The sequence below is a fragment of the Berkeleyomyces rouxiae genome, assembly GCF_048999995.1.
Source record: "Berkeleyomyces rouxiae strain 22BRR77 chromosome Unknown BrBRR77_ptg000005l, whole genome shotgun sequence".
Lineage (NCBI taxonomy): Eukaryota > Fungi > Ascomycota > Sordariomycetes > Microascales > Ceratocystidaceae > Berkeleyomyces > Berkeleyomyces rouxiae.
The window spans coordinates 711,181-736,921 of record NW_027396495.1 but is presented as its reverse complement, the minus strand read 5'-3'; the positions used below and the strand labels follow the sequence as shown (position 1 = coordinate 736,921).

General features: G+C 55.3%; 6 protein-coding genes across 6 annotated transcripts; 3 read left to right on the top strand and 3 right to left on the bottom strand.

Annotated features, from left to right (window-relative positions):
* Positions 1-730: 730 nt before the first annotated feature.
* On the bottom strand, positions 731-4,042 carry BROUX77_005327 (uncharacterized protein; the record flags this gene model as incomplete). Its single annotated transcript, XM_073750189.1, has 1 exon — positions 731-4,042. The coding sequence occupies one exon, from the start codon at positions 4,040-4,042 to the stop codon at positions 731-733; it is 3,312 nt and encodes a 1,103-aa protein (XP_073604213.1).
* A 1,578-nt stretch (positions 4,043-5,620) lies between these two features.
* Positions 5,621-6,785, top strand: BROUX77_005326 (uncharacterized protein; the record flags this gene model as incomplete). The annotated part of the gene is made up of 4 exons (XM_073750187.1): positions 5,621-5,740; positions 5,804-6,215; positions 6,284-6,321; positions 6,456-6,785. The coding sequence occupies 4 exons, from the start codon at positions 5,621-5,623 to the stop codon at positions 6,783-6,785; spliced, it is 900 nt and encodes a 299-aa protein (XP_073604212.1).
* Positions 6,786-8,097: 1,312 nt separating this feature from the next.
* Positions 8,098-12,921, top strand: BROUX77_005325 (uncharacterized protein; the record flags this gene model as incomplete). The annotated part of the gene is made up of 2 exons (XM_073750186.1): positions 8,098-10,354; positions 10,412-12,921. The coding sequence occupies 2 exons, from the start codon at positions 8,098-8,100 to the stop codon at positions 12,919-12,921; spliced, it is 4,767 nt and encodes a 1,588-aa protein (XP_073604211.1).
* A 133-nt stretch (positions 12,922-13,054) lies between these two features.
* Positions 13,055-13,946, bottom strand: BROUX77_005324 (uncharacterized protein; the record flags this gene model as incomplete). The annotated part of the gene is made up of 2 exons (XM_073750185.1): positions 13,055-13,192; positions 13,278-13,946. 2 exons carry the CDS (start codon positions 13,944-13,946, stop codon positions 13,055-13,057), a joined length of 807 nt encoding a protein of 268 aa, XP_073604210.1.
* Positions 13,947-14,322: 376 nt separating this feature from the next.
* BROUX77_005323 (uncharacterized protein) lies at positions 14,323-15,630 on the top strand (the record flags this gene model as incomplete). The annotated part of the gene is made up of 3 exons (XM_073750184.1): positions 14,323-14,506; positions 14,564-14,890; positions 14,957-15,630. The coding sequence occupies 3 exons, from the start codon at positions 14,323-14,325 to the stop codon at positions 15,628-15,630; spliced, it is 1,185 nt and encodes a 394-aa protein (XP_073604209.1).
* A 490-nt stretch (positions 15,631-16,120) lies between these two features.
* Positions 16,121-17,941, bottom strand: BROUX77_005322 (uncharacterized protein; the record flags this gene model as incomplete). Its single annotated transcript, XM_073750183.1, has 1 exon — positions 16,121-17,941. The coding sequence occupies one exon, from the start codon at positions 17,939-17,941 to the stop codon at positions 16,121-16,123; it is 1,821 nt and encodes a 606-aa protein (XP_073604208.1).
* Between the last annotated feature and the right edge of the window lie 7,800 nt (positions 17,942-25,741).

Sequence of the window (25,741 nt, the reverse complement as noted above, 5' to 3'; positions counted from 1 at the left end):
GGAGACGAGGTAGTAGGATCGGAAGGAGATGTCGAGAAGGATTCCATGAGGAGGTTTTGGGGGGTCCTTTTCCCGTCCACCAACTACAGAGGAGGGAAAACTTTCAAAAAAAATGCAGCAACGGCCATGCCCGCAAGAGGACAAAACCACGCGTAATCCGCCGGGGACAATCCCCCGTGCCGAGAGCCGGTGGCCTTTTAGACTAGACTACACGCGGTTTGTTGCAAACCAAAAACACCAGGTAACCAACCCTGGAACCCCGCAGGTTCGCCCCCAGGCTGCGCTAGACAGAGAGTCCTCCTGGCTTCAATGCCGGACCCTAAAAAGTCACAGGAGATGCTTGAAGTCTATGCGCACCTGCAATCGCTGACCGCCCGGGAGTAGTTTAGATTGATTGATTGATTCTTTATTTACCTGTCTACTCGCGAGGTATTCTCGGCATACGACAGGGGACTACAAGTAGTACCAGAAATTACATACAGAAACAGAAACCTAAAATCCAAACCATGCATACAGAAACCCCCCGCACAAAGTGTAATGACTAAAGTGTGTCCACCCGCCCAGCCCAGAGGCTGTCCTTTGCTTGTGTGGCCCCAAACCTGGCCCAGAATCCTGGCCTCGCCGCTGATGCAGACCAAACATAAAAACAAAAACAAAGGAAACAACAAAGGGAAGTACAAACAAAGAGAGAAACAAGTAGGAAAAAGGAGGTGATGGCAGCGCAAACGCGCTAAGGGGGAGACCCCAAGGGTACGCCGTCTCTAGGTGGCAGAGGGGGCGCGGGAGGGGCCGCGTCTTGCGCCTGCGTGTCCGGCCTCATGCGGCGGTGAGCCAGCAGGGCCGTGGGGGCTTTGGCTGCTTTGGCGGCCAGCCAGCAGGCTCCGCGCTTGGTACCGATCAACTTCTGAAAGAAGCTGCTGGACACCCGCTGTGGGTTGTGGTGGCAAACCCAGATGTGCTCCGGGCTCGTGTCGGCTCCGCAGAGGGGACAGGAGAGCACGGCGTCCTCGTGCTCGAAACGGCGGTGATAGGCCGCAAAGTCGCCGTGTCCTGACAAAGCTGTCAGCACCGCGCGGGCGAGGTTGCGATCGGTCTCGTCAAGGAGACTTGTCCAAGCCTTCTTCGGGGCCTGCACCGGGCGGCGCAGGTGAGGTCTGGAGTTGCGACCCTCTGCCTCCCACCAGGCGCGAAATGCGGTAGTGACCCGGGCGCGGAATTCACTGCGTGCCCAGGAGAGTGACATGCCAGTCCTTGTGGTGATTATGTCTGCACCCCACCTGGCTTGTCTGTCGGCGAGCTCGTTGCCCACGACATCGGAGCGGCCTGGAACCCAGATCGCTTCCACCTCAATGGCTCCATCTGGCCACGGTCTTGGCCTCGGATGGTTGGCGTCGGGACGTAGCCAGTCCGCGCAAATTGTTTGGGCTCTCCGAAGGTGTTCCTCGGAGGTTCCGGGCTTGACGTCCCGGGACGTGAGTCTACTCACCGCTGCCATGTTGTCTGAACAGATCCAGACTTTGCGGCACCGCGGTTTGTCCCGCAGGTCGACGGCGGTTATGGCCTCGGCAATGGCCAGCACTTCGGCGTCGTGCACCTCGGCGCGGAAAGGGACCGGGCGGTTTCCCGAGAGCAGGACTTGTCCCCCCTGGATAATTACCCAGCCGGCGCCAACCCTGTTCGGACTCAGCTTCGAGCCGTCTGTGTATAGCCACAGGTCTGAGGGGGGGGGGGAGCGGACCAGAGCGAGGTGTGCTGCAGCGGCAGCCTCTTTGTCACCCCGGATCGGGGCCCGGGTCGAAGGTAGCTTGCCCTTGCACGGCGGCGGGAAGCTCGTGGACAGCTCGTATGGAAGCATACTCCTGAGCTCACCCAGTATGCCCCACATTGGCCTTATGGAGCCGAGGGGGTGGTTTGGCGGGGCCAGCGCGACTCTGAGAGCAGCCGACCCAAGGAGGTTGTCCAGCGCATAGCGCATGGGAGGGAAGCCCGATGCGAGGTTGTATATTGCACAGGGTGTGGTGCAATATAGCGGCAGGGCGGCGCGGAGGCCTCTGCGGACGGTGCGGTCGAGGAGCCTTGAGGCCCCCAGTAACCCGCGGCTCAGCGGAGCGTTGGGCGGGGTTGGGCGCCACCATGTGGCCGCAGCGTAAGACAGCTTGGCAACCACGCATGCGCGGACCGCCGTGAGGGCGCCCTTGATCGGGGCGCCTTTCCAGCACCCGGACAGAATCTGGATGCCGCGAATGGCCGGTGCCGTCCTCTGTGCCACGTCTCGGATGTGTGGCACGAAGGAGAGGTTTCGTGACCAGCGCACGCCAAGCCAGCGCAAGGTCTCGCGAGGGCTAACCGCCTCCAGCGTAGAGCCGTCGGGGAGTCGCAGGCTTGGGTTTTGTCCATGACGCTTGCGCGTCACGTGAAGTAGTTCGGACTTCGTCAGGTCAAGCGCCATGCCGTTGTCCGTGCACCAGCTGTCAACGAGCTCCAGAGAGCGGGAGAGAACCGAGCAGTTGCCTTCGAGGGACGAGTCTGAGTTGACTAGGCAACCGTCGTCAGCGTACCCACGGAGAGTGCAGGGGAGTGGCATCTTGAACAGCGGCGACATGAACAGCATGAACAAGATTGGGGAGATGGGCGAGCCCTGTGGGAGGCTGCCACCTGTTGGCTGGAGAGCGTCAGAGACGCCGTCTAAGGTTAGGGAAGCCCGCCTGCCCGCCAGGAACGAGGACACCCATCGACATGTTCCAGCCGGGCACCCCAGGTCCTCCAGTCGTTTGACCATGCGGTTCGGATGCACGGCGTCGAAGGCCCCCTTGATATCAAAGGTGAGGACCGAAGACTCACCCCTGAGGTCGGCTGTGCGCTCGAGAGAGTGCGCCAGGCGTAGGCACATGTCCTCGGCGCTGCGCCCCGGAACCGCACCGGCGTAGTTGTCTTGGATGTGACCTGCCTCCAGCGCCCAGCACGAGAGACGGCGGGCGACTATCCTTTCCAGGCACTTGGCCAGGGTCGGGAGCAGCGAGATCAGCCGGTAGGCCCGTGGCGACGAGCGATCCTTCTTGTTGGGCTTTGGCAGGGCGATCACCTTGGCCTCTTTGAAGGAGGCAGGGTGGTGGCCCCAGAAGAAGCTTGCGTTGAACAAATGGGTGACCTGCCGCTTGAGGGAGGGCCAGGCCAGTTTCAGGACGTTGTTCGAGAGGCCGTCCGGGCCGGGGGCAGTGTTGCGCGGCCTCCAAAGAGCAGCTTCCACCTCGTCTCTGGTGATTCGGGCGCGTGTCGGCGGGGCTTCCGTCCTGGAGCCCCGGGTCCTCGGTTCCACCTGCAGGGCGGGGGATTCGATGTCCCCTGGCCGGGCGGAAGGCATGTGCACGCTGCGAAGGAGAGCGATCTTTTCCGTGGTGTCTTGCACCGTGGCCTCCGCTCCGTCCGCCGGCGATAGTGCTGGGGAGTGGCGGTGCGGAGCTTTCGTCCTCCATTTCACGATACGGAAGAGGTCTCGGGTATCAGTGACCTTCGCCAGCAGGTCGGCGTAGAAAGCCCGAGCCGCGCTCCTGAGTGCGCGCCTGAGGCGCTTCTTGGCTTCGCGGCGTTCGGTCCTGGCCTCTTGTGCTGCGGCCTGTGTCGTTGCCTTTTCCACCCTGTTCCGCGCTGCGCTTTGCTCCGCACGCGCGACGCTGCACTCCTTGTTCCACCATGGGAAGCTCTTGGCCTTGCCCAGAGACTTGGGCGTTGATGCGACCAGGGCGTCCAGGATCACATCCTGTAGCCGTCTCGCGAAGTCGTCAATGTGCTTTTTTTCCGGGATCTGGCCGTCTGACCTCCGGTACTCTCTCACAAGGTCGTCCAGGCGAGCCGCGCCGGCCTTGCATGCCGCGTCGAACTTCTTTTTGTCAAGCTTATCCATGAGGAAGCGCCCTGCGGGGCTCGGGACCACTGTGTGCCCTGGCAGCGGGATGGACACCAAGAGCGGGAAGTGGTCACTTCCGCATGTCAGATCGTCCCGTAGCTCCACGCTCGCCCCGGTGACAAAAAGAGGCGACGACATTATGGTAAGGTCTATGACACTCCCTGAGGAATATGCCGTCGTATTGCTGCGAAATAACAGTAGGTAGACGTAAAAGAATAAAATCAATCATTTGGGGGACAGCAAAAACGAACCTCCACATTAAGCAGATTGACGACATAAAAATATGACATACAACACTGGGGATTCCCACGTGGTCACCCACCGTAGTACTAGTCCAGCGCTTTGTAGGTTAACTAAGGGAGAGCGGACGGGATCCTGTGCTTTCTACAAGCTATGGTCGTATGTGGAAGTTTGTCGCGGTATCACGGATTATTAAGCATTTAGACATTGGCATCGGGCACGATGATAGGAGAAGACTCCGTGGCACCCGTAGACGTCTGACTCGATCTTACAGAGGCTACGGCTGACGGGGAGACTCGTTAAAAAGCTTCTCCCTACAGTCAAAGGATGCAAGCAGCCCCTCAAGAAGTTGAAGAGGGTGAGAGAGGAATGACCGGCTGCGATGGCGTTGGGCGTGGTGTGATTTTGTATTTCTGTTTTATCTTTGGGTACTTTCTTTCGTGTATTATTTGCTTCTTTTTCTTGTTTTGTTTTCTGATTTCTTTCTTTTTTTTTTCTCTGTTTTTTTCATTATCACAGTCTTCATGTAACCCCTCTGATGTATCCCGCGCCAGGAGGTGCTTATCACCACAGTGAGATCCCGAGTCGGCGTCTACAGTTTCTTCGGAGCTGGGAGACTACGGTCACCAAGGCAGTCTGAATCGGAGGATCCCGGCAGCTGGTTATGCCGCTGCCAGGTTGCCAGGACCTGCCTGGTCATCTTATGAGTGTTTGACGAACACTCCGATTGATGCAAAATAGATGAAATGAAATGAAAACATCCGGCACGGCACGCCGCTGGGCTGCAAGAGATCCAGAGCCGAGAAAGACGACCCACACACCTGGACGTGAAAGGGCCTACAGAGGAGGCAAAGCAGGTCATCGGGAGAAGATCTCTGCATGACAGCATAGGGGGCAACGAGATTGGCCAATAGTGTCAGGAAGATGGAACAGAGAGGCCCGGAGACACAGCACCTCACCAACCGAACATAGGCCGAAAAAAAGGCCGACTCATGCTCTATATTTTAGCGTTGCTCACTATATATATTTGGATATGTGGCGGGGCGCAATGTTGCCATTTGCCTCCCAAAAGCGCCGGATTCATTGTGTAACTAACACGATTTCTTACTAACGCCACTATTCCAACGTCAAACTCGGCAAGTGGTGACGTCTAGCTTGCAAACTATCGAGGTCTTTGGAGAGGTTTCGCCATCATACGTGGTATTTTCTCGAGTCCGTAGTCCCACGGGGCAGTTGCCTGGTGATACTAAATGGTCGTTCTTGGTCTGGTAGTTACTTAGAGTGTAGTTGCTATGATTCTGGATGTGTATCAATAGCTGTGGGCTGCCGTGACGAGCCGATTTCGATTTCCACCTTCTTATCACATTTCGCTCCCACTGTCTGTTATTTCTTACCCTTGAATCTTCTTCAAACAACATCACACCTTCCCTGTCGCCTACTTTACTTCTTTCCCGTCTTCTCTTCCTTGTTTTCAAGATGATTCACGCCCTTCGTGATGCTGGCTCGACCGCTTCCGGTGCCATAAAATCTGCCTCCGCCGGCATCCTGGACGGAGCACGTGTGATCCTAGCGGCATCTCAAGTTGCCTATACTTGGGTGCGGTTTGGCAAGATCCAAACAGTGTGCCAGCTTTCACCAACAAATCTTGCCGCTGCCTAGAAAATCTTGGTTCTGGTTCCCGACCGCCATGATCAACTTGCCAGTCTAAATGACCTAGCTTCTGTTGCCCGCGCCGCTATCCCCACCGGCTTAGACACTCTCATTACACAAGTCGGTTACACCAATTTTACTATTCTTTCGGCTCAAGAGCGTACTTCTCTCGGTCTTGATGTGAACGAGCAATTCGATGACCTAGACTTCGTTCACATCGGTGATGTAACGCTGGAGCTAATGCAGGCACTTCAGCACATCATTGGGGCCAACCCCCAGGCCGAAGTGGCACTCTTGAGCCAGGGTACAGGAGCCACGGCTGTTTCAGGCTTGACATGTGGCCCAGCGCCGGTCCAGTTCGTGGAGCCTGTCCACGCGAAGCTTAAACCATTGATGGATCTGACAACTTTCCGTCGTCACGGTATGTTTTATTTATTCTTATCGTGTGCAACATCTACACAACTCCTTATTAACTGCTGTCTGTCATAGTCTTTGCCGATGTTCGATTCAGCGACCGTGGCCATGATGTAAGCGCGCCTTGAACCATCGGTTCCGCCCTGGGTAGCGGCCGTATGGTAGATTGAGTGATGCAAGCAAGCCAGGTCCCCAGTAGCCCACGCCCGCTTCCACCACGATGGCTACTCGGCCATCGTACACGCAGACTACCTGGGTCAATCACGAGTTTTCGGGTGTACGTCCCGAGCAGAGCCGGATCGGTACTGGCTTCGCCTCGGTCACGGATACTACGGGCACCTCGTCGCAGACATCTTTGTTCCTAGCCCCTTTCACCAACTCGTCGACGCCTATCAGCGACACTATCGCTACGACAATGCAACCTTTTGGAGTTTCTGGTACGGCGGTGGGGACACCAGCTTCCCTGCTTGTCACTGCTTCAGGCCCTTTGGTTCCCCCGGCTGTATTTTCTACTGTTCTAGGTGCCACCAGCCTGGCGGCTGGGTCAGTCTTGCCCATGACCGTTGATGGTAGATGAAAAGACAATGCAGGTGGGCAAATAGGAGAACAAAGGGGTCAAGTGAAATGGGGCAAGTGGCTAGGAAAACGGAATAGCATCAGGCACTCTCGGTGAAGAGGATATACTAGATGTTTCATAGATAGTTAACCGCAATCTAATCTTTTTTTACAGAAAGTTGCACCAGTATTGAAGCCCAGATTGTGATGATGGCAGCCCGAGGGTCTTGATTGCTAGGGTTTATAAAATCATTAGAGTTGTACGTTCCCTGGCTGGCTGGCGGCACCAAAAACTCCTCGCTCTTTTCGTGAGACAGGCGAACGGGAGATGCCTGGTGGTCAGTTGGTGACGTGATGGAATGTGTGGGGGTATAAATTTAGAGGTGTAGAATCACGATATCAACTTGTTAGCCGTGCCACGCTGGAATTGAATCGACGCTGGCATGGGCGACTTTTGACTGAGAGCTTGTGACAGGCTGCCCCGCAGTTGGTTGTCATAGCTCTTCTCTCTTCTATTGGTAGGCGCGCGCCCTGATACATGTGAGCCCCCGTTTAGTGCATAGGCATCGGTTTTTGGCTGGGTGCAGATTCTTGCCTGCTGGCCGACGCCGACATCGTGGAGATCTTGCCGCCGTCGCCTTTATTGAGCTGCAGTGATCCGGTTGCCGCTCCGACAAACATGTTTCTATATTGTTGAATTCGTTTTCCTACAGTCTTCTATTTTGCCGCCCAGTCCGCCTGACTAGGGCCGTTCTTGATTGGGCGTTGTTTTGCTAGCCACCCACCGCCTGGAGGTTAGTACAGGGCCGCTGTTCTCGTCTTTGCCTTGGGCATCACAAAGCCACCTGTTTTGCATCCACGGACCGTCTTCTCCGGCCCGTGTATCTCGTCTCAGTCTCGTATCAACGGCCCATCCTGCGCCTGCTGCGTTGCACGTCGTCATCGACGGGACGCTTTGTTGACTTTGGCGCTGTTGCTGTTAGTGCACAGGGAAAAGGGAAAGCTGAAGAGCCTGTTGCTGGGGGGCGGGACCATCGTCAACTAACTTTAAATCTTGCTTGTAACTAGCTTTTTTTTTTTGCTTAGCCTTCTCACATTATCCCAGACAGCAACGGCCGTCCCTTTCTGCTTTCAGTTTTCTCCAGCAACCACGCCGATAGCACGACTCCCTCCTAGGCCGCGTCTGGGTCTGAACCCTTTTGCTGAACGACTCGTCTCGACCATATCCTCCCTCTCTTCTCGTCTTGCCCTTCCATCCACCGACCTCAAACCCTTTCCGCCCTCCCCTCCCTGCAAAGCCCGCTGCCGTAGACGCTAGTTTCGTGGCCCGGATCATGGTGCGCGTCACAGACGATATCGTGCTTCCGGCCGAGAGCGTGACCCTCTACCACTCATGCGATCCTCTATTAGGCGAGCATCCCGTGCTTGTCTTCCATGGCCCCTCGACAACCGCCAACTACACCCATAACAGCTCCCGTGTCCAGGTGCACGTGTTCAGCGCCGCCGGCTTCCAGTCGTTCCATCGCCTGACCATCTCTCCCAACTCTCCGTTCTACACCGTTGTTGACTATTTGCCGCGCGAGTTTCAGGGTGACGAGGTCTACCGCGGACTTGCCTTTGGCCTGTTCAAGTACTTCACAGAGCTGCCCGATTCCGTAAAGTTCTATCTGCGCAACCAGTACGCAAACACACGACCAAAGATACCTGGCCCGGCTCCGGTGCTATTTAGCGAACAACATGCCGCCGATCTGGCAAAGGAGCTGGTGCAGAGCAACAATACCGTAGATGTCATCAAAAGCCTGCAAACAGCGTTGCAAACCCAGCACATTTCCAACGTAGACCTCGATTTTGTTTTACCCCCCGGCTCAGTTGTGCCGCTTCAACCCGAGGACTACGAAGATTATACCGACGACGAAGACGACATCCTCGATCCATCGCTGCGTCAGTATGGCGGCTACACTCCTCTAGTGCGCCTCCTTGGCGAGTCCGTTTTCCTGCCAACCTCTAGACTACGACGAGCTCCCTCCAAGCCAACTTCCCTTAACCGTGGCAAGGCCTTCAGCAAGGATCAAAAGTTCGACCTGCGCATGAAGCTTTGTGAGCTTGTAGATACAGAGGAGCGCTACGTCAAAAAGATCAGCGAGCTCGTCACTAGCATTGCAGCCGATTTCAGAAACGCCGCGCGGAACAAGACCGCCGAAAGCCAAAGCCCTACCGTTGAAGAGGTCGAAAAGCTATTTCCCGAGTCTCTCGATACTATACTAAACCTTAACACAGCCTTTATGTACGAACTTCGCAAAATCATCGACGACTCGGAAGAAGAGGCTCAGCTGGACATGGAACATACGAGCGCAGCCATGATGGGCTCCAAAATGGGTGCTAGTACTCGCTCAAAAGACCCAAGTGGCACTCTTGCGGTGGCTCGTCTCTTCTTGGAGTGGTTTCCTAAGTTCACCGAGAGCTACCAAGACTACATACGCGCAAGCCAACACTTCCCTCAAATGATCAATGGGTTCATGGAAAAGCAGTCTACCTTCAAAACTAGGGTTGGCCACACTGGCGAACAGACCATTCGTTCTTCTCTTATTGAGCCAGTCCAGCGTTTACCGCGATACAGTCTTCTCATCGACCAGATTGTTGCCTGTCTTCCAATTACTCATCCAGCCCTCCAGCCAATGCTCCGCGCGCGCGACATCATCACCAACATATGTTCCATGGACGACCCTCTTCCAGACAAACCATACGTGGCTAACCGATTGCGCAACATGATTGAATCTTGGCCTGAGAGTCTTGTGCCACAGGGAAGAATCATCATGGCTGCCGACTTCATTGAAGTGCCTGCGCCTGTAACAACGTCGCGCATGGGACTCTCTAACATGAGCGGCATGTTCCTTGTTTTTGCAGACTGTGTCGTACTAGTCAAGAAACAGACACACAACATCACGGGTCGTGATTTCCTCCGCGAGCTGGATAAACCATCAGCTGCCGGTCTCATGGTTTCTATGACGAATGCTGCAGGTGGTACCGCTGACTACGATCTTTCTTTTATGGGCTGGCATGATCTTGCGGATGTACGCTTTACAGAGTCTGAGGATGGCCAACTAGTATGGATGACGTCAGTCAAAGACATGAAACGAACCCATGTTAATGAACTTTCTCTGGATTTGACGCCCACCTCGCGTTGTTTCAAGCTGCAGGAAACCTTTGAAGGCAAGGCAAATCGATGGACTGAGGATGTTGCAAAGGCTCGCGTTGAGGGTCGGTTTGCCGAGGCTGAGCGTGAAGACCCCCGATGGACACTCCGATCGGTTCGTATGCCTGATAGCAGTCTTGGTCTTTTTGCTGCCGTCTTTCAAGAGGGCGCTGATTATCTTGTCGAAGGGCGCAAAGAGCCTGCACCAATTCGCGTGGTGGTGGATCACGAAAGGGGTACCAAGGGAGCCCCCATTGGCCACTATGGAGTTGAGATTGTTGTGAACGTGAGCGCAGGCGATCTGCGCCGCGTTTCTATCAGTGCTGTTGGTTTAGGCGGCAAGGCTTTCAACGACGACGTGGCCCTGGAGGACTTTTTGCCAACCCTGTCTCGAAGAAGTAAGTTTCATATGCCAACAACGTTGCTCCAAATGGCTTGCTGACGAATATGCCCAGTCATTCAATTAATGAGTTCACAATTCAATGTGTGGAATCCCAATCTTGTTCCAGCTCTCGTCTCATACTACACAAGAACAGCCAAAGGTCTAAATCTGACTGGCACGCGCGAAAAGAGTCGCTCATTCTTAGCAACGTCACCTGTCAAGCTTCTCTCCAACATCTGGAATGGAACTCTTAGCTCAGCCCCTGACCAGGTTCACCAGTCTTCGAAGCATTCTAGAACGCCCGTTTCTGCTGTGTTCCCTTCCCAAGGTGTGCCTTCTTTGCAACCACGAGAGTTGCAGCGTTCCAATAGTCAACACTCAATATATGGCTCGATTCGCGGGCGTGACCGGGTGCCGCTTGACGATGCCAAGCCTGAGAACCCTTTGGTACGTCTAGAGGGAACTTTTACTGGCTATGTCGCCGCGCTGCAACAGCGCAAGGGAAATATTCTTGGCCGTGCAGTCATAAACCGAGGAGGTGTGGACGAGCTTGTTGTAAACGATCTTTACAACCGATTGATTGAGGCCCCTTTCGACTTTGAGTACTCGAGTGACTTGGGTGCTGACGTGATCTTGGTTGCCTTTGAGAAGTTTCTTCGCATCGCATGGACCGAGCAGATGGGCCCTATCATGACCATGACAGCCCTGGAAAAACTACAGGCTCGCCTGAATCGGCGTGTTCCTGGTGACTTTGCCGATTTTGTCAATTATCTTTTTGGAGACATGGCTCCTCAAAACCGGCGTGCATTCACTTCATTAATAAAGCTGCTCGCTGATCTTTTGGATGGCTGTGGTAATGATTCCGATCGCGGCGCCTTGACTTTGGCTTTTGCCCAGATTTTGGTGCCCCAGGATGATGCCGCAGACTACATGAATTTGCTGGATCGTCTGGTTGAGGATTGTGATCGTATATTTGATGAAGCCGGCAATATCGGGGCTGGCGGAGCGCAGAACGCCCTGTTGGCTCTGGCTAATGCCAATGGCTATCTCGACCCAATCAATGGGAACGGGACAATGCGTGGGATCAAGTCTCATAGTGGATCAATGACTTCAAACACATCGTCTCTACGCCGCAAGTTTGGGTTCGATACCTTGTTGCGCCAGAACAGCAAAGACTCGAGCCATTCGGAGAAGTCAATATGGCGAAGTTTTAGTAAACACGGCAAATCGGCGACCGACATATCGCAAAGCAATTCAACAAGCTCAAGAGGGAGTAGAACTCGTTCTGTCGATCTGTCAAACATGGGCCAGCCTCGAGCCCGACGGGCTCTTTCACGCGACCGACCACCAGTAGCAGGAGCCTTTGAGGAGTATTCCTATGTTTCATCGCGTCCGCCTAGTTCACATCGCATGGAACCGCCACCGCAACTTGAAACGATTGGGGAGCCGGCCGGCTACGGGACGGTCGGCGCTGTAAAGAAGAAGAAAACTAAGAGACGGAGTTCGTTGTCGGATCTGAGGAGTCTTATGGCGACTACCTCACTGGATGATGATTCAGAAACTAGTGTTGTCTCTCCTGCCCAGCCGGTCCCTCAAATCACCACGTCGCAAACTACATCGGCCATGAAGCAAACCACGGTCACGATTCCTCCGGAGCGTTTTGCGACAGTTCGAGCACATTCCCCTTCACGTATACCTGTCAGTCCAACTTCGGGCGCTGCTATTCATCAGAGTATGATGCGTTCTCCACGCATGAAGGAAAATATTGCTACTAGCGACATTTTCCAGCCCCCAGGAGGAAGCAACAGGTCAACCCCGTCGGCTACGGCATCCTCATCGCCAACTAGGACTGATCCCAACGTCACCAGAGAGCACAGGGAACGAGAACGAGACAAGGAGGACGGCAGACTGCCCCAGCGCTTACATCCCAAGGGCTTATCAATATCAAACATCCCTACCCTCAAACCCCGCGATGATGGATCTCGTCCCAATAGTCCTACGCGCACAATTGGCCAGCGGCTGCGTCTTCAATCACCACAAAGACTTCGCGAGCGCCTTCAAAGTGAGAAACAGATTGCAGCCGAGGTCGATGCTTCACTCAAGTCCGAGCTATCTAAGATCACTGAGGACATGGCACGTGTCGGCAACAGTGCGGTTGGGGGTGGTCGGCATAACACGCCGGAGTTCCGCCGACTGACTGCTGCAGTGCGTAACTTGGAGGAGCAAATTCCAACAGCAATCCAGGACGTTTCCACCCGCCACGAATCAATACAGCGCGACATGGAAATGACGATGAAAGCCCACGAGGTCAAGGTTGAGGAGATTGATACTCTGTACCAAAAGACAGCACTCGAGAACAAGGCTCTGTACGACAGATTCAACACCGAGCTAGTGAAGATTGTCAAGGCTGTCAAGGGTAAGGGCAGAGAGGACAAGGAGGAATTGCTGGGCATGATGATGCAGCAAGGAGAGGAGGTGGCGAAGCTGCGCAAGGATAACTTGAAGTTGAAGCGAGAACTAGCAAGTCTCAGGGCTGCTGTCAAGGGCCTAGACATACAAGTGCCGAATCAGTCGGCGACATGAGGATGATGAAGGCAGACCAGAGGTTCTGTGTCTGTGTCTAGATGTATAAATATATTACAAAGGCCAAGTACATATTATCCAACTGATTGCGGTGTCTAAGAAAGTTCGTAGTAGGTGCTTAAGTATCATGAAACTATGGGGTGGCTTGTTCAACCCAACATTCGAAGAAAAGGGGACCGGCAGCTACGGAGCGAATAGGCGTCGTCGTGTTGTCTTCTTGTGATCCACAAGCCTGCCCAGCAATTTCCGACGGCACCCAGGGCTGGGGATGCTGCACATGTCTATATGTTAGCTGACCGATCTGGCTCCGACATATAACAAGGGCGAGAGAGCGCATACATGCACGAGCCACTTACCCCAAGCGGCGCCGCCGCGTCATCCCGCATCTCAACAGCCACCGTAAACGTCGCGCCCTCATCGAGCGGCGGAAGCTTCGCAGCCGCATGTGACACACGCTGCACGGCGCCACGCAGCTGCTCATCGACGTCAACCCAGTTGATCTGCGCCGCGCCGCCGGCGTCAGGCCCGTCTCCGGCCGCCGGGGCGGGGTCGCTGGCGCCGGGCGGCCCATCGGGCGGCGCAGCTGTGGCGGGGAAGACGGGGAACATGCTGGTGTTGAAGACCCAGCGCTCGACGACGGGCGGGGTGCTGCGTGAGCCACGGCTGCTGGCGTTGGCGCTGCCGCTACCGCGTGGCTTTGTCGGCGTCTGGTCGGCGTCCGGAACGGAGCCGGCGCCGCAGCCGCGGTCGGCTGGCGCGTACAGCACTAGCGCCACGCGCTCGACGGCGCCAGCGCGGATCTGCGTCTTGATAGCGTCGGCGGCCGCTGCAATCCAGGCGACGACGGCGGGGTGGCGTGACTGGTGGACCACGGCGCCAAAGGCACGCGCGGTCAGAAAGGTCCGGGGCGGGTAGAGGCCGCGGTGGTAGAGCAGCGTGTGCAGCGCAATGGTCAGGAAATCGACCCAGGCACTGAGGAGAGCTTCGGCGGCGGGGAGGGTCACGGGGACGGAGGGTTCTTCCATGGTGCGGTGTGGGGCGGGGAAACGGGGCTGAGGGAGAGTGGCGCGGCGGACGGCAGCGCGTTTGCACGGTGTAGGGCAGGCAGGCTGACGCGAAGTCACGTGCGCTACATTCACACCAATCAGGGAGGCTGCCTGGCCTGTCTTATCAAAAATTGGCTTACTGAAAGAGGCAAAAGAGAGCCCCACTTTTCAGCCCAAGCTCCAATGTCGTCATGTTGCCCCTCTGATTTTGAGGCTTCAAGAGCTCCAGCTCTCATAGCTTTCTAGCTCGAAGACTCCGGATCCACACTTTAGCCCGGTGCACACTACAACAGACACAAAACGACTCGAATAATCAGTATCGAGTCACCAAGCGTTTTCCCCCTTCGATCTCGTCATGACCACCGATCGGGATGCCCGCCGGGAGGCTGTTTTGCAAGCCATGGCAGACTCTTTGCCGCCGCACGCAAAAGACGACGAGACTTCTGACATGAGCGCTTCGTACGAAGTGATTGCGTTGGCCTTGCATGCATATCTCTCCATGAAGGGACTCCGGCTCCACGGCGAAAGCGGCACGTACTGTACAAACCCCCGTGCCCGATCGTGATGACTAACCATCGTTCTTCTTCCAGGACGAGACTCTGGCGCACACACACCCCAGCTCCCGGCGTCGTGGAACGGCTCATTCGGCTCTTGCTCTTTTACTTACACCCGCGCCGGCGACCCCGTGCCAATCAGTTTCGCTGTAGAACGCGCGCCCACGGACCGTAACAAGGTTCAGATCCGGGGCTCGGTTGCGAGCCGGGACCAGCCATGCGCGGTCGATGTTGGAGCTCCGCGAGACCTTGTCTGCTCCGCTGCATTGCCTCTGAGGATCAAAATTGCGCAGGATACGCATGAAGAGGATCGAAGTGATCTACCCGCACAGCTGCAGGCATTGTTTGTTTCAGATGTGGCAATCGATGGTAGGCTGAATCTGTTTGAAAAGTCTGGGCTGTAACACATGCTAACACGTGGCTGTGTCTGCGTAGAGCTGCTCGACAAGATTGAGCGTCAGATTGTCCAGGACTTGATTTCTAATGCGCACAATACACCCAATGCCGACAATGATATCAAATCATCTGCCGAAACCACCACAGAGCCAACGCCAGACTCAATTCTGCCACGTTTAGTGGACGATCCCCCAGCTTCCTTTACCCAACCCGCGAGGCCCAACCCGTACCCAGCACCGGACGTTCTCGACGCTCCCCGTAATGTCCCACAACCAGTCCCAGCAGGCGAGCTCGCGCTGCCAGGCTTCGACGATGAGCACGAAATCCAGGGCCCGCTGCGCCCGCTGCGCCCTCTCCACGCGCCTCCAGGTCTCGGCATTGGCGGTCGCGGCGGCATCGGCATGGGCCATGACGACCTGAACCCGCCGGGCCTCGGACCGCAGGATCCGCTCAGACAGAGCTTTGTCCCGGGCGGTGGACATGGACGACAGACGGGCGGCCACCGCGGCATGCATCCCACGATGGACGAGCTCATGTTCCCCGACCAGAACGGCGAATTCAGTGGGTCGGGAGATTTGTTCAACCCGCAGGTGCCGCCTGGCGCGCGCTGGGATCCGACTGGGCCGGGCGGCAGACCCGGAAGAAATAATGGAAGGTTTGGAGGGGGCGGTGGCGGTGGTTTCGGGGGCTTCGGGGGCGGTCCCATCATCTGAGGGGATTTGCAGAGAGAATCATTCAAATGGCAGAGTATCAAAGGTTTTCAAAGGCACGCAAAAAGCGCCCAGATTGGAACATGTATCAAGAGCAGAGAAAATGGTCCAAGACCCAGGCTACGATACTAATCAAAAAAAGGCAAAACACGTGGATATGGAGAACGGAAATAGAGACTTGGAACTTGGTGACTTTGCAGTCGTGTCAGATTATTAGGCGCTTAAGATTTCTTACAAAAAACTAGACAAGAGGCCATCGTGAAATACATGTGCAGAAGAAAACATGAAACAAGTCTACTGTCTGAGCCAAGCCTAATGCCAGGGACATGATGAAGACAAGTTTGGAAAAGTAAATAACATGAGAAGAGAAAAGTATTGGAGAATATAGAGCAAGAGAAGCAGAGGGTGGTTGTAACGGCGACGGCCGGAACAAGCCGGGCTATCTTTTATGGTTGTATGTTTTTTTCAGGCGGAGAGATTCAGTACAGGCACTCTACCGCTTCTCGCTCCGCGACGGCATCTCGTCCTCGGAGTCGCTCGTCAAGTGCTCCTTGGCATCGCGCTCGCGGATAAAGAGGCCGAGGTAGGCCACGCAGACGAGCACGCCCAGGGCGGCCAGCACCACGCCAACCCACAGAGCGGCGCGGAAGCCTCGGAGCTTGCTATCGAGCGTGCGGCCGCCGTCGGCAAAGTGCGCCTCGGCGGTGCCGGCATAGCCCAGGCCGAGCGAGATGCCGTAGTTGACGACGGTGTTGATCAGACTGGCGGCGACGCCCTGGTGCTTGCGCGACACCGAGTCGGACAGGATCAGCGTGGCGGCCGGGAAGGACATGTCCATGCCGAACGGGATGATCATGACGGAAATAAAGGCCTGGCCCCAGTACGTCTGCTCGACGGGCATGGTGGCGGTCAGGATCGTACCAATCAAAAAGGCCATCAGCGCAATCATCATGACCACCGAGGGCGGGACGCCAAGCGGGCCCAGGAACCAGCCCGTAATCAAGGCGGCCACGACGCCCATGGGCATCAGCGGGATCATCCACACGGCCGAGAGGAGAGGGCTGACGTGGCGGATTTCCTGGATGATCTGAATGAAGAACATGGACCACACGCCGAATGTGCCCCAGCCAAACATGACGGCGCCGAGCACGAAGCCGACGTTGCGGTTCATCATGAGGTCCTTGGGAATCAGTGGGTACTCAGCCACCTTTAACTCGACGTAGATGAAGCCAATGAAGAGCAGAGCACCGAGGACAAGGGTAATGAGGACCTCGGGCGCATCCCAGCCGACCGTAGGCGCCTGGTTCCAGGCAAAGTTGAAGAGAACCATGCCGGTGATGCCGAGGACAGCGCCGGGGATATCAAGATCGACAACGCAGCTGGACCAGGTAATCGTGCCGGCAACGCGGTCCTTGGGCAGCGCAATCAGCGCCACAATGGTGGAAAACAGCAGCACAATGGCCAGGCTGTAGTACGTCCACTCCCAGATGGAGACCTCGTCCATCAGACCCGCATACAGTGCGCCGAGAATGGCGCCGCAGGGGGCCGAGGCGCCGAAAAAGGAGAAGGCCATGGCCTTTTGCGGGCCGGGGGGGAAGGCGGAGCCCAGCAGCGCCATGGCATTGGGCAGGCAGAGGGCCGGGCCGATGCCCTGGAACACGCGGCACAAGACAAAGAGAAAGTAGCTGACCTGCGAAGACATGCCGGCGACGGCGGTCCAGACGGTGAACCAGGCCATGCCGATGATGACGATGCGCGAGTGGCCAAAGACGTCGCCCAGGCGGCCGCTGAAGATAATGAAGGTGCCGACGGTCAGGGAGTAGCCGGCCACGAGCCAGGCCAGATCGCCGGGGGCGCTGATGTGGAAGTATTTGCCGATGACGTGCAGCTGGATCAGCGTGTTGAGCAGACCGGCCTGCGTGAAGAACTGCGACAGACACACAATCGAGATGAACATGATCTGGCGCGCCTTGGACATGCCCTCGGCCAGCCACACGGGCTCGTCGCTAGCGCCGCCTTTGCCGGCGAGTTCCTCGTCCGAGTCGTAGACGCGGCTGACGTGGTGGTCATGTTGTCGCTTTTCGTCGTCGCTGGATTCGTAGTAGCTGAGCCCGCGGGCCTGGGAATTGTAGTTGGCATTGAGGTTGGCGTTGGCGGCACTCACAAAGGCCTGGGCCGGGGCGGTGGCGATGCTGGCGTTGGGGCGGGTGGGATCGTGCAAGTTGACGACAATGTTGGGGACCTCTTGGGAATCAGCGCCGTCGTGGCCTTGTGGCCGGTCAAGAGTGATCTGGATGTTGATGGTCTGAGCCATTGTATGTGGAGAGGGGAGGAGGGGGGGCGCTCTGGCGAGAGGGAGAGCGAGAGAAGCAGCTCCGGTCCGAGAGAACAAGTAGGTGATGAAATGCGGCCTGCACAAGAGACAAAGGAGATTCACGAATGAGAGACGGCGTGTGGTGTGAGATGCAAGATGCGAAAGATGAGATGATGTGAGATTAGAAAAGAAAGGTCAAGGAAAGACAAGAAGAAAAGGACCAGCTTTGATGAGGAACTGCCACGGCTTCAAGCGAGCAAGCAAAACAAAAGCTGAAGAAACGAAGATGATGAAGAGAATGAAGGAAAGGAAACTAAAAACAACACATGAAAAAAAAGCAAGCCGAGAGAGACAAGATAAAGAGGCAAAGCGCAGAACGCCGTCGCACTAGCGGAGCCTCAAGTTGTTATAAGCCAGCGACCCAGCCAGCCAGCCAGTCAGTCAGATCCGCCCCCCCTTCTTCTCAGCCCCAGGCGCCAGGACGAATCAGACCCTAGCTCCTGGTTCGGATCTGGAAACGCGACGATCAAATGCAGAACAGCACAAAACCGCCACTGGGGACCCCTTCTTGTGCTCCGCGGGTTTGGGGCTTGGGCTATTCGTGGCCGATGGGCAGACGGGGGAGGGGATTCTGGGCCCAAAGCAGAGAGAGGCACATTTGATATTGACCTCATAGTCCCCAGCACGGGGAGAGAGATGCCGCGCCAGAGAGAGAGCGAGAGACGAAAAGCATAGACGCCCGCAACACGCCGGCTCAGCCGCCAGAGCGGCTCTCTCTTCTGTCCGCTGGCATTCTTGGTGTTGTGGTTGCCCATCCCAGCCTACCATTCAAACGACTCCCAAACGCCAAACCTTTTACCGACTCCTTCATCTGCAAGGTTCGTGGCTGCTTCTATTTTAGCCTGCGTCGATCCCTGGCCACCGCTGTCCTACAGGCCCGTGGTGTCTCTTGGGGGCGAGAGAGAGAGTGCCACGGACATAGCAGCAGAGACGTATGTATGCACTATGTACCTACATACACCCCAAACCACTGCCGGTACAAGTGTCTATCCCTCTGCCTATTCCGTACTTATCCTGCTCCCGTCACGTGTTGGCTCAAGATCAGCGTGTTCTATACTTACTTACTTACATACGCGGTAGCAGCTGTACAACCCCCGTTTCAAGACCTTCTCGGCGGCCGGACACTCGCAGGCTTCGCTCCGGCCCTCGTCGGCTATTGAAGCGTCTCTATACCTGTGCTGTGCTTCCCATCGTGCTCTCCCGTCGCCCCCAAGCCATCACCACCGCAGCCTCTGCCAGGCCCGTGTAAGCCATCCCATCCCATCCCTTCCATCCCATCCCATGCCTCCATGTCTGAGACGTATGTACGTCGCCTCGTGCTAAGATGACGACGCCTGCCCAGCTTCCAGAATGCCCAGCTTCTCGTGCTAGGGATACCCTGGCGTCTCTTGGTCTTTCCCCGCGCACAATAGCCGCGCGACCAAAGGGTCTCTGTTTTTGTTTTCTTTTTTTTCCTTCTTCTTGTTCTCTTCCGAGGCTTCTGTCTCTCCCTCGTGCTCGCCGTCTTTGCTTGGTGCATCATTTCCTGCACATTAGCCTGCATATCATTTTGCTGATACGGCCGCCCTGCTTCCCCTCCAAACACCATGAGTTTCTCTGTGAGACTTCTCGCCGGCCAGCTCCTCCGTTATTTCCGCCCAGTCATCAATCGCCCAGTCTCGCCTGTGCTGCATGACTTTGGCCCCTGCCGTTGGCCCAACCCTGGCATAACATGACCTCTGAGCGGCTTTCTTCTGTGCGCCGCCACGGTCTTGGCTTAAGAGATTGGCATACGTATGCGATTCGTCTTGCCTCTGGGCTGTTTCTCTGGGCACCTCCGAGCCTATATGCATGTGTATGCTTGTACTAGCTCATATGTAGGTACCATATGTAAGTACACGCCACCCACCGCCGCGGATAAAGACTCTGCCGCCGCCTAAATATTTGCCGTGTATAAGTCACACCCATCTTCTCCCCCTTTTCCTCCTCCTCCTCCTCCTCCTCCCCCTCTTCCCAGTGCCCTGGCCCGAATGAGAATGACCTGTCAAAGCCCCCTTCCTTTATATCTATGCATAACGACGCAGACTTGGCCAAAGTCGTATTCCTTCTTACAGCGTTTCTGCCGAAACCCGAAGTCTAGAGGATGCCGCTGCAATGCAGACGTCAGGTTAGGGCGCTCCAAGATCCTTATAATCTCGATGGCCTCTGGTACTTGGTGATCTCTGTATGCCGTAGCATCGTGCCGAGTCGTGTGCCTACATCCGTGTCCTCTGTGACATATTTAGACTCGTTGAGCGCCCACTTGTGAATATGCAGTGTTGATCAGACTCTCACCTTCATCTTCTCTCCAGCCTGCTTCTCGATTCGCGGTACAAGCCCAGCACATCTCACATGCAAAACACCCCAATACATCCTGTTAATTACCATCGGCCTCTGCTGCGGCCTTGCCTACAAAATCTGACACACTCAGGATCCTCACAGGGACAACAACCCCTGCTTGTGAGACATGCCCTTGTCCCGCCGAGCTTGAATAGCCTTGTGCTTCAGATCTGGCCTCGGCGCGGTTTCCAGCACCAGTTAATGCTAACCTGCTCACGCATTTTGGGACCTGCCCTCCCCTCCCACCTTTCCGTGAGTAGCATCTCGCCGCCTGCTTTTGTTTCTATGCGAACCTCTGTGTGCTGGGCCGCAGAGCATGGCTGTCGTATATCAAACCCGGCCTGGGCTCAGATCTCAGGACCCGCCGTCTTTCGTCCGTAGTTGTGTTTTCTCTGCCTGAAACCAGAGCACACGAGAAGCAGGCATTGTCCAGCCCGGAGTCTGTGTGCAGATAAACGGACGAACAAATGCATGGAGTCCTTGAATTACACAGGATCAGGTCCCAAACCCTATGACGTGCATGCAACCCTGGCCGTGCGGGCTTGGGGTTAGTCTCTCTCAACCCTAATGAAATCATTGGACCCTATATGCCCTCTCGTATCGCATCGTCTGCAGCAACCCGACATCGGACTCTCCTCCTTGTCCTCGATCGCTGCTTCAATGCCAAGCCAAGCGACGATGGGCCAACTACACGAGCCCTTCCACCAGACTTTCACATCCCTGCCGCCTGCTTCGATTCAGCCTCGCCTCACTATCGTGAAGATTTAGAGTTGCGAGCCTAAACATGCACGTACTAGCAGACCAGCTAACTAGCCTACAGCCATGTATAGTTGCATGTATGTACAAATAACTATCGGGCGGAGCTCGTGAGGCAACTTAATCTGTCTGTCATACATCGGACATTTTCTTCCTCTTCCTAACCTAAATGCGGGTTGAGTTTGTGAGCCCCCAAGCCCAAGGCAAAAAAAGGCCGAAAGGAAGAGACCCGGGACGGCTCTAGCACCGCTTCAGAGGCCGGGCCGCCATCAGGCCACTCCAGGCCCTGGCATACATACACAGCCAGCGTGGGACAAGAAGACCAGCTCGTCTCGTGGCTTGCACGTTTGGCCAGGAGCCTCGCTGTTTGGCGTCACTTGCTCGTGGAGGCCGAGATATAGCGGCGCTATAGCGGGATAAATGCAGCAGAGGCGATATAGGGGCCAGATAAGCAGGAATCACTGCAGTCTCTTTGGCTGCAGCCAACGGAGCGCGTGCTGTAGGCAGAGGAGTCCCTGGCTGGAGCTTTCCTGGAGCCGTTTTTGCCCGTATTTCTGGCCCTAAACGAGGCATAAGAGTGCAAATGGGATCGATGGGCCAAGCACCGAGTGCCCAGCGTCGTTGGGATTTCTTCGACTTGTGAAGAGTCTCCTGGTCCCCTGTTCTAGTCTGCGACTGTCAGCACTTAAAACAGAGACATGAGCCACTAGGTCGTCAAGCATGCTCAAGCTCTTTGCACATATTCTATGCTTGTAGCCCGTCTCATGATGTTCTGGTCGCCCAGGAGCCGCTGTGTACGGCAATGATCTGCATATTGCACATATGCATTTCTCTACCGTCCCATTCTCTGGCTGGCAGCAGTACGCACAGCTGCTGCTACGCTTGCGGTGTGGGTTGTCAAAAGGAAATGGGACCAGGCTGGCCTGAGAAGATGGTTGTAGAAACACGGCAACAAAAAAGAAAAAAAAAAAAGGTGCCCAAAGCACCGCAGAACCACGGACACCAGTATCTTTTTTATTGGTTTTGTTCATGGACCGGTCTCCAGGAGGCCTCCAGATGGGACTGAAGTGGCCGTCCGGGCAGAGGTTTAATTTATCTTTTTTTTTTTCTTTTTTTTCGGCGTTTTCTCTCTTCATTTTCTGCATCTTCCTGTCCCCCATTGCTCTTGACTGCTGCATTAACTATTCCACACAGCTTCCGGCTGTCCACAACGCATTTCCCCATGGTCAAAACATATCGCAATATCCAGCAACGTGCTAGGCCTGCTTGGGTCAGCCAAGCCCGCCGAAGTGGCTTCTGCAGGCTTGGCTACATGAAATTGCAGTTTATATTCCCTCTCTTCCTTTGATCATGATATAGCTGTGTAGTTATACAAGAATGACTACCTGTTGAATACGACCTGTGGAGCTTGCCGCAGTGTCTCTGGCGTCCTGGGGCGAGGACCAAAAACTCAACTATGTCTGTCTCGTCTCGTCTTCGGCCCTTCCGCAAGGGCCCATGACGGCTGGCCCTGAAGAGACAGTCTTGAGCCACTCTATAGAGGATACAAGTCTATGCATGCACCTGTGGAACTACCATAGATGGGGCGCTATGTTGCGGCCGAGGTCTTTGGGTCTTTGCGTGTAAAACTCGCTGCACAAGATGCTGCGCGTTCCAAGCTCGCAGTAACCTGCCCTGCTCCCGGCATGAGGAGACGTAGCGTAACACATGGAGATGCAGATCATCACCAAACACGGCAGAGGGGTTCGCTTCAACAGCTAGTCTGGCTGCTCATGTACATACATACAAACATACATACAGCTTGTCCTTATGCTGTATTGTGTAGTTATCGAGGTACATACACACTTGTTCAACGCCAATGCGGCATACCATCCCGCCTAGGTCCCTGGAGCCTCCTCCTTGTACAAAGCCTTCGCCATTGCGCCTAGATAGGCCCTGTCACCGCTTGGAGCAGAGGTAATATTGTTTCGCGGCATTCTTTCCCAGTCTGGCCACCACATCGGCACTCGCGCTCTCTGCCTTGGGCTTGCGTGCGTGGGATAGCGACACCAGAAGAGCAATAATACCTTCTCGCAGTAGCATAGCTGAATCATCAAGACACAAAAACTTTTTGCTGCCGTTGCAGGGCCTTGGCTGCGTTGCATGATTCCTTGCTCTTAGCATGCTGCTGATATAGACAGATCTGCAACTGGTCAACTAGTGTGTCGTCTAGAATGCCCGTCAGCTTATAACTAGTTGGCACCAGCAGCCCACTCGCCCATGCAGTCATGACTTTTGCTCTGTATTCTTCTTGCCCTCGGCGGAATCCCCCCCCCCTCTCCTAACTCATGAGCCCATCAGGCTGTATGGTCTGTGGGCTGTCCGGCATCTGCTGCTCCAGCCCGGTCGGCCCTGGCTCACACCCCCCTCCCCCCATCCTCCGCTCTACTCTGCTCTTCTCTACCGTGGCTTTCTCCGAGCCTTCTACCCAATGCGACTCGGCAGAAAGCCTGCAACGCTGACAGCAGCACTGTCCTGCTTGTGGCTGGCCTCTTTCGCAAGACTGGGTCCTGTTCCTCTGGAGGTGGGCGGTCTTTATGCAGTGACGGGGAACATGGCGATTGCCAACGGGCTTAGGATCGTCTTTGCGTTGCCTTGGATCCATGCAGAATATGACAATGCAGGTTGCTGGTGCAGCCTGGCCTGGTCTGGACTCGACTTGTCCTCTCCAGGCAATGGATGCATTGCACATGCTTGGTATGGCCTTCCATGCTCAGCCTGCTACCGTCCTGCCCGCCGGCTGAGCGGGCTATCGGCACCCTCCTCTACCGGCGAGCCCCAGCAGCTGGCCCTTGCACACGTATCGACGGGGCGGCGCCACGGCCTTTGATTGGAGGCCTGCTACAGGTAGCCTGCCGAAAATGCGACTCTAGAGGATGCTCGCCCACAGACTTGCTGGCGACCAGGATCTCGATCACATCCCTGGACTACATCTTTAGCTGCTGGCATTTGCATGCTATTGCCCCCACCCCCTCTCTCGATGCATCAAAGTGCTTTTGTATCCTGTATCAAAGTACTTGTGATTCTGGAGCCATGTCTGTATACAAGCACAAGTAAAAGTACAAGCAGCATTGGCCCGCCAGCTTCCACACTAGCCTTCTGTGGTACATCAGGCTTTCTACTGCTTATGCTGCTATGCCTTGTCTTTTGCCTGTGCCTGTGCATGCATGGCCTTGTCTCTCGTTCTTTGGCTGAGCACAGATGTTTGGTTCCTTGGTTCTGTTTCCTCGCAAGCTTGGAGCTAAGGTGCCTTACTTGAGCCTATTGCTACCTAACCCTATTCACATAGCAAAATCTATATATTACAGACAACTCTCACTCTTACTCTTATGCTCACGCTCACTCTTGCTGGACCCGGAATTGCCCCTGTTGCTGAGTCTCGAGTCTTCCAGCTCACCGCCGCCGTTCCTCCCTCTCCTGTCTTTGCCTGTTCATTTCTCCGTCGTTTCTCATCCCATCCACCTACACATATACACATACATACCGGTAGCCGGCTCCAGACTGCCCAAGACGACTGTTCCCACCAAGGTTGCATGGGCGTTGTGCACCTTTGCCCACGTGACTTGAGCGGTGTGGTGATGTTACTGCTGGAGTTGAGGTAGTCAGAAGCTTTCTTCCCGATCTCCGCCTTGGCGCGCCGCCAGAGTTTTTATCAGCCCTTTTTTTTCTAAATTTCTTCCTTCTTTCTTTTCACTTTACTTCAGACACTCTGTTACATCCCAGTGTCGCCGCCAATCGCCAATCGCCCATCAAAAACAAAAACTTATGACAGTCAACCGGCCCCCGGAGCCGAAAACTGACCGCACTTCCCTCTTTCTCCGCCTTCCAAAAGGCCCCTCCCCCTCTCCCCTCTCCCCTCCCCCCAGTCTTCTTCTCGGAATAAACATCGACGCGTGTTTCATCTTGGACGTCTCCAGATTTGAAATGAAACAAAAGGCCCTTCGCTCACCGCAGTCAAACACTTTTCACTCCGAGGCGGTCTCAAGTGCCGCTTGTCAACTGAAAGTGGCTCGAAAATATAGCGCAAACATTCTTCCGAGAGGTCTACGGCCCTGTTTCTTCGCTGCAGACCGCCTATGATATGACAGGGGACAGACGGCTAGACAGTGGGCGGCCTCTTGCTCGTGCCATTGTCTGGTTGTCATTTGAAATGCTATATACTCATGGTCCCTCCCAGACTGGTTTCGCGACTATTGCCAAAAAGTTTGTTCCCCGGGTGGCCACCCGGGAACTCCCTTTACATGCGCTCAAGGTACAAGCTAACGCCAAGAAACTCGATGTTCTGAATCTGATAAAACCATACTGACCGCTGAATGTAGCCAATGTTCGTCTATTTACCTCTCCCCGCTATTGATGCGAGTGCCTCTAGTTCGGCTAAGTCAGAGGTTCCCTTGGCCGCAACGCCCCCAACACTATCGTCAAACATCTACGGGTATTACGGAAGACACAAACACCAAAAACTGAGCGGGAAATCATGCAAAAAAAATCAAACAAACAAAAGGACGCAACAAATCAACAAGAAAGAAAAATAACGCAGAGATATCATATGCGAAAACAAAAACAACAACGCCAATACAGTAACCATTC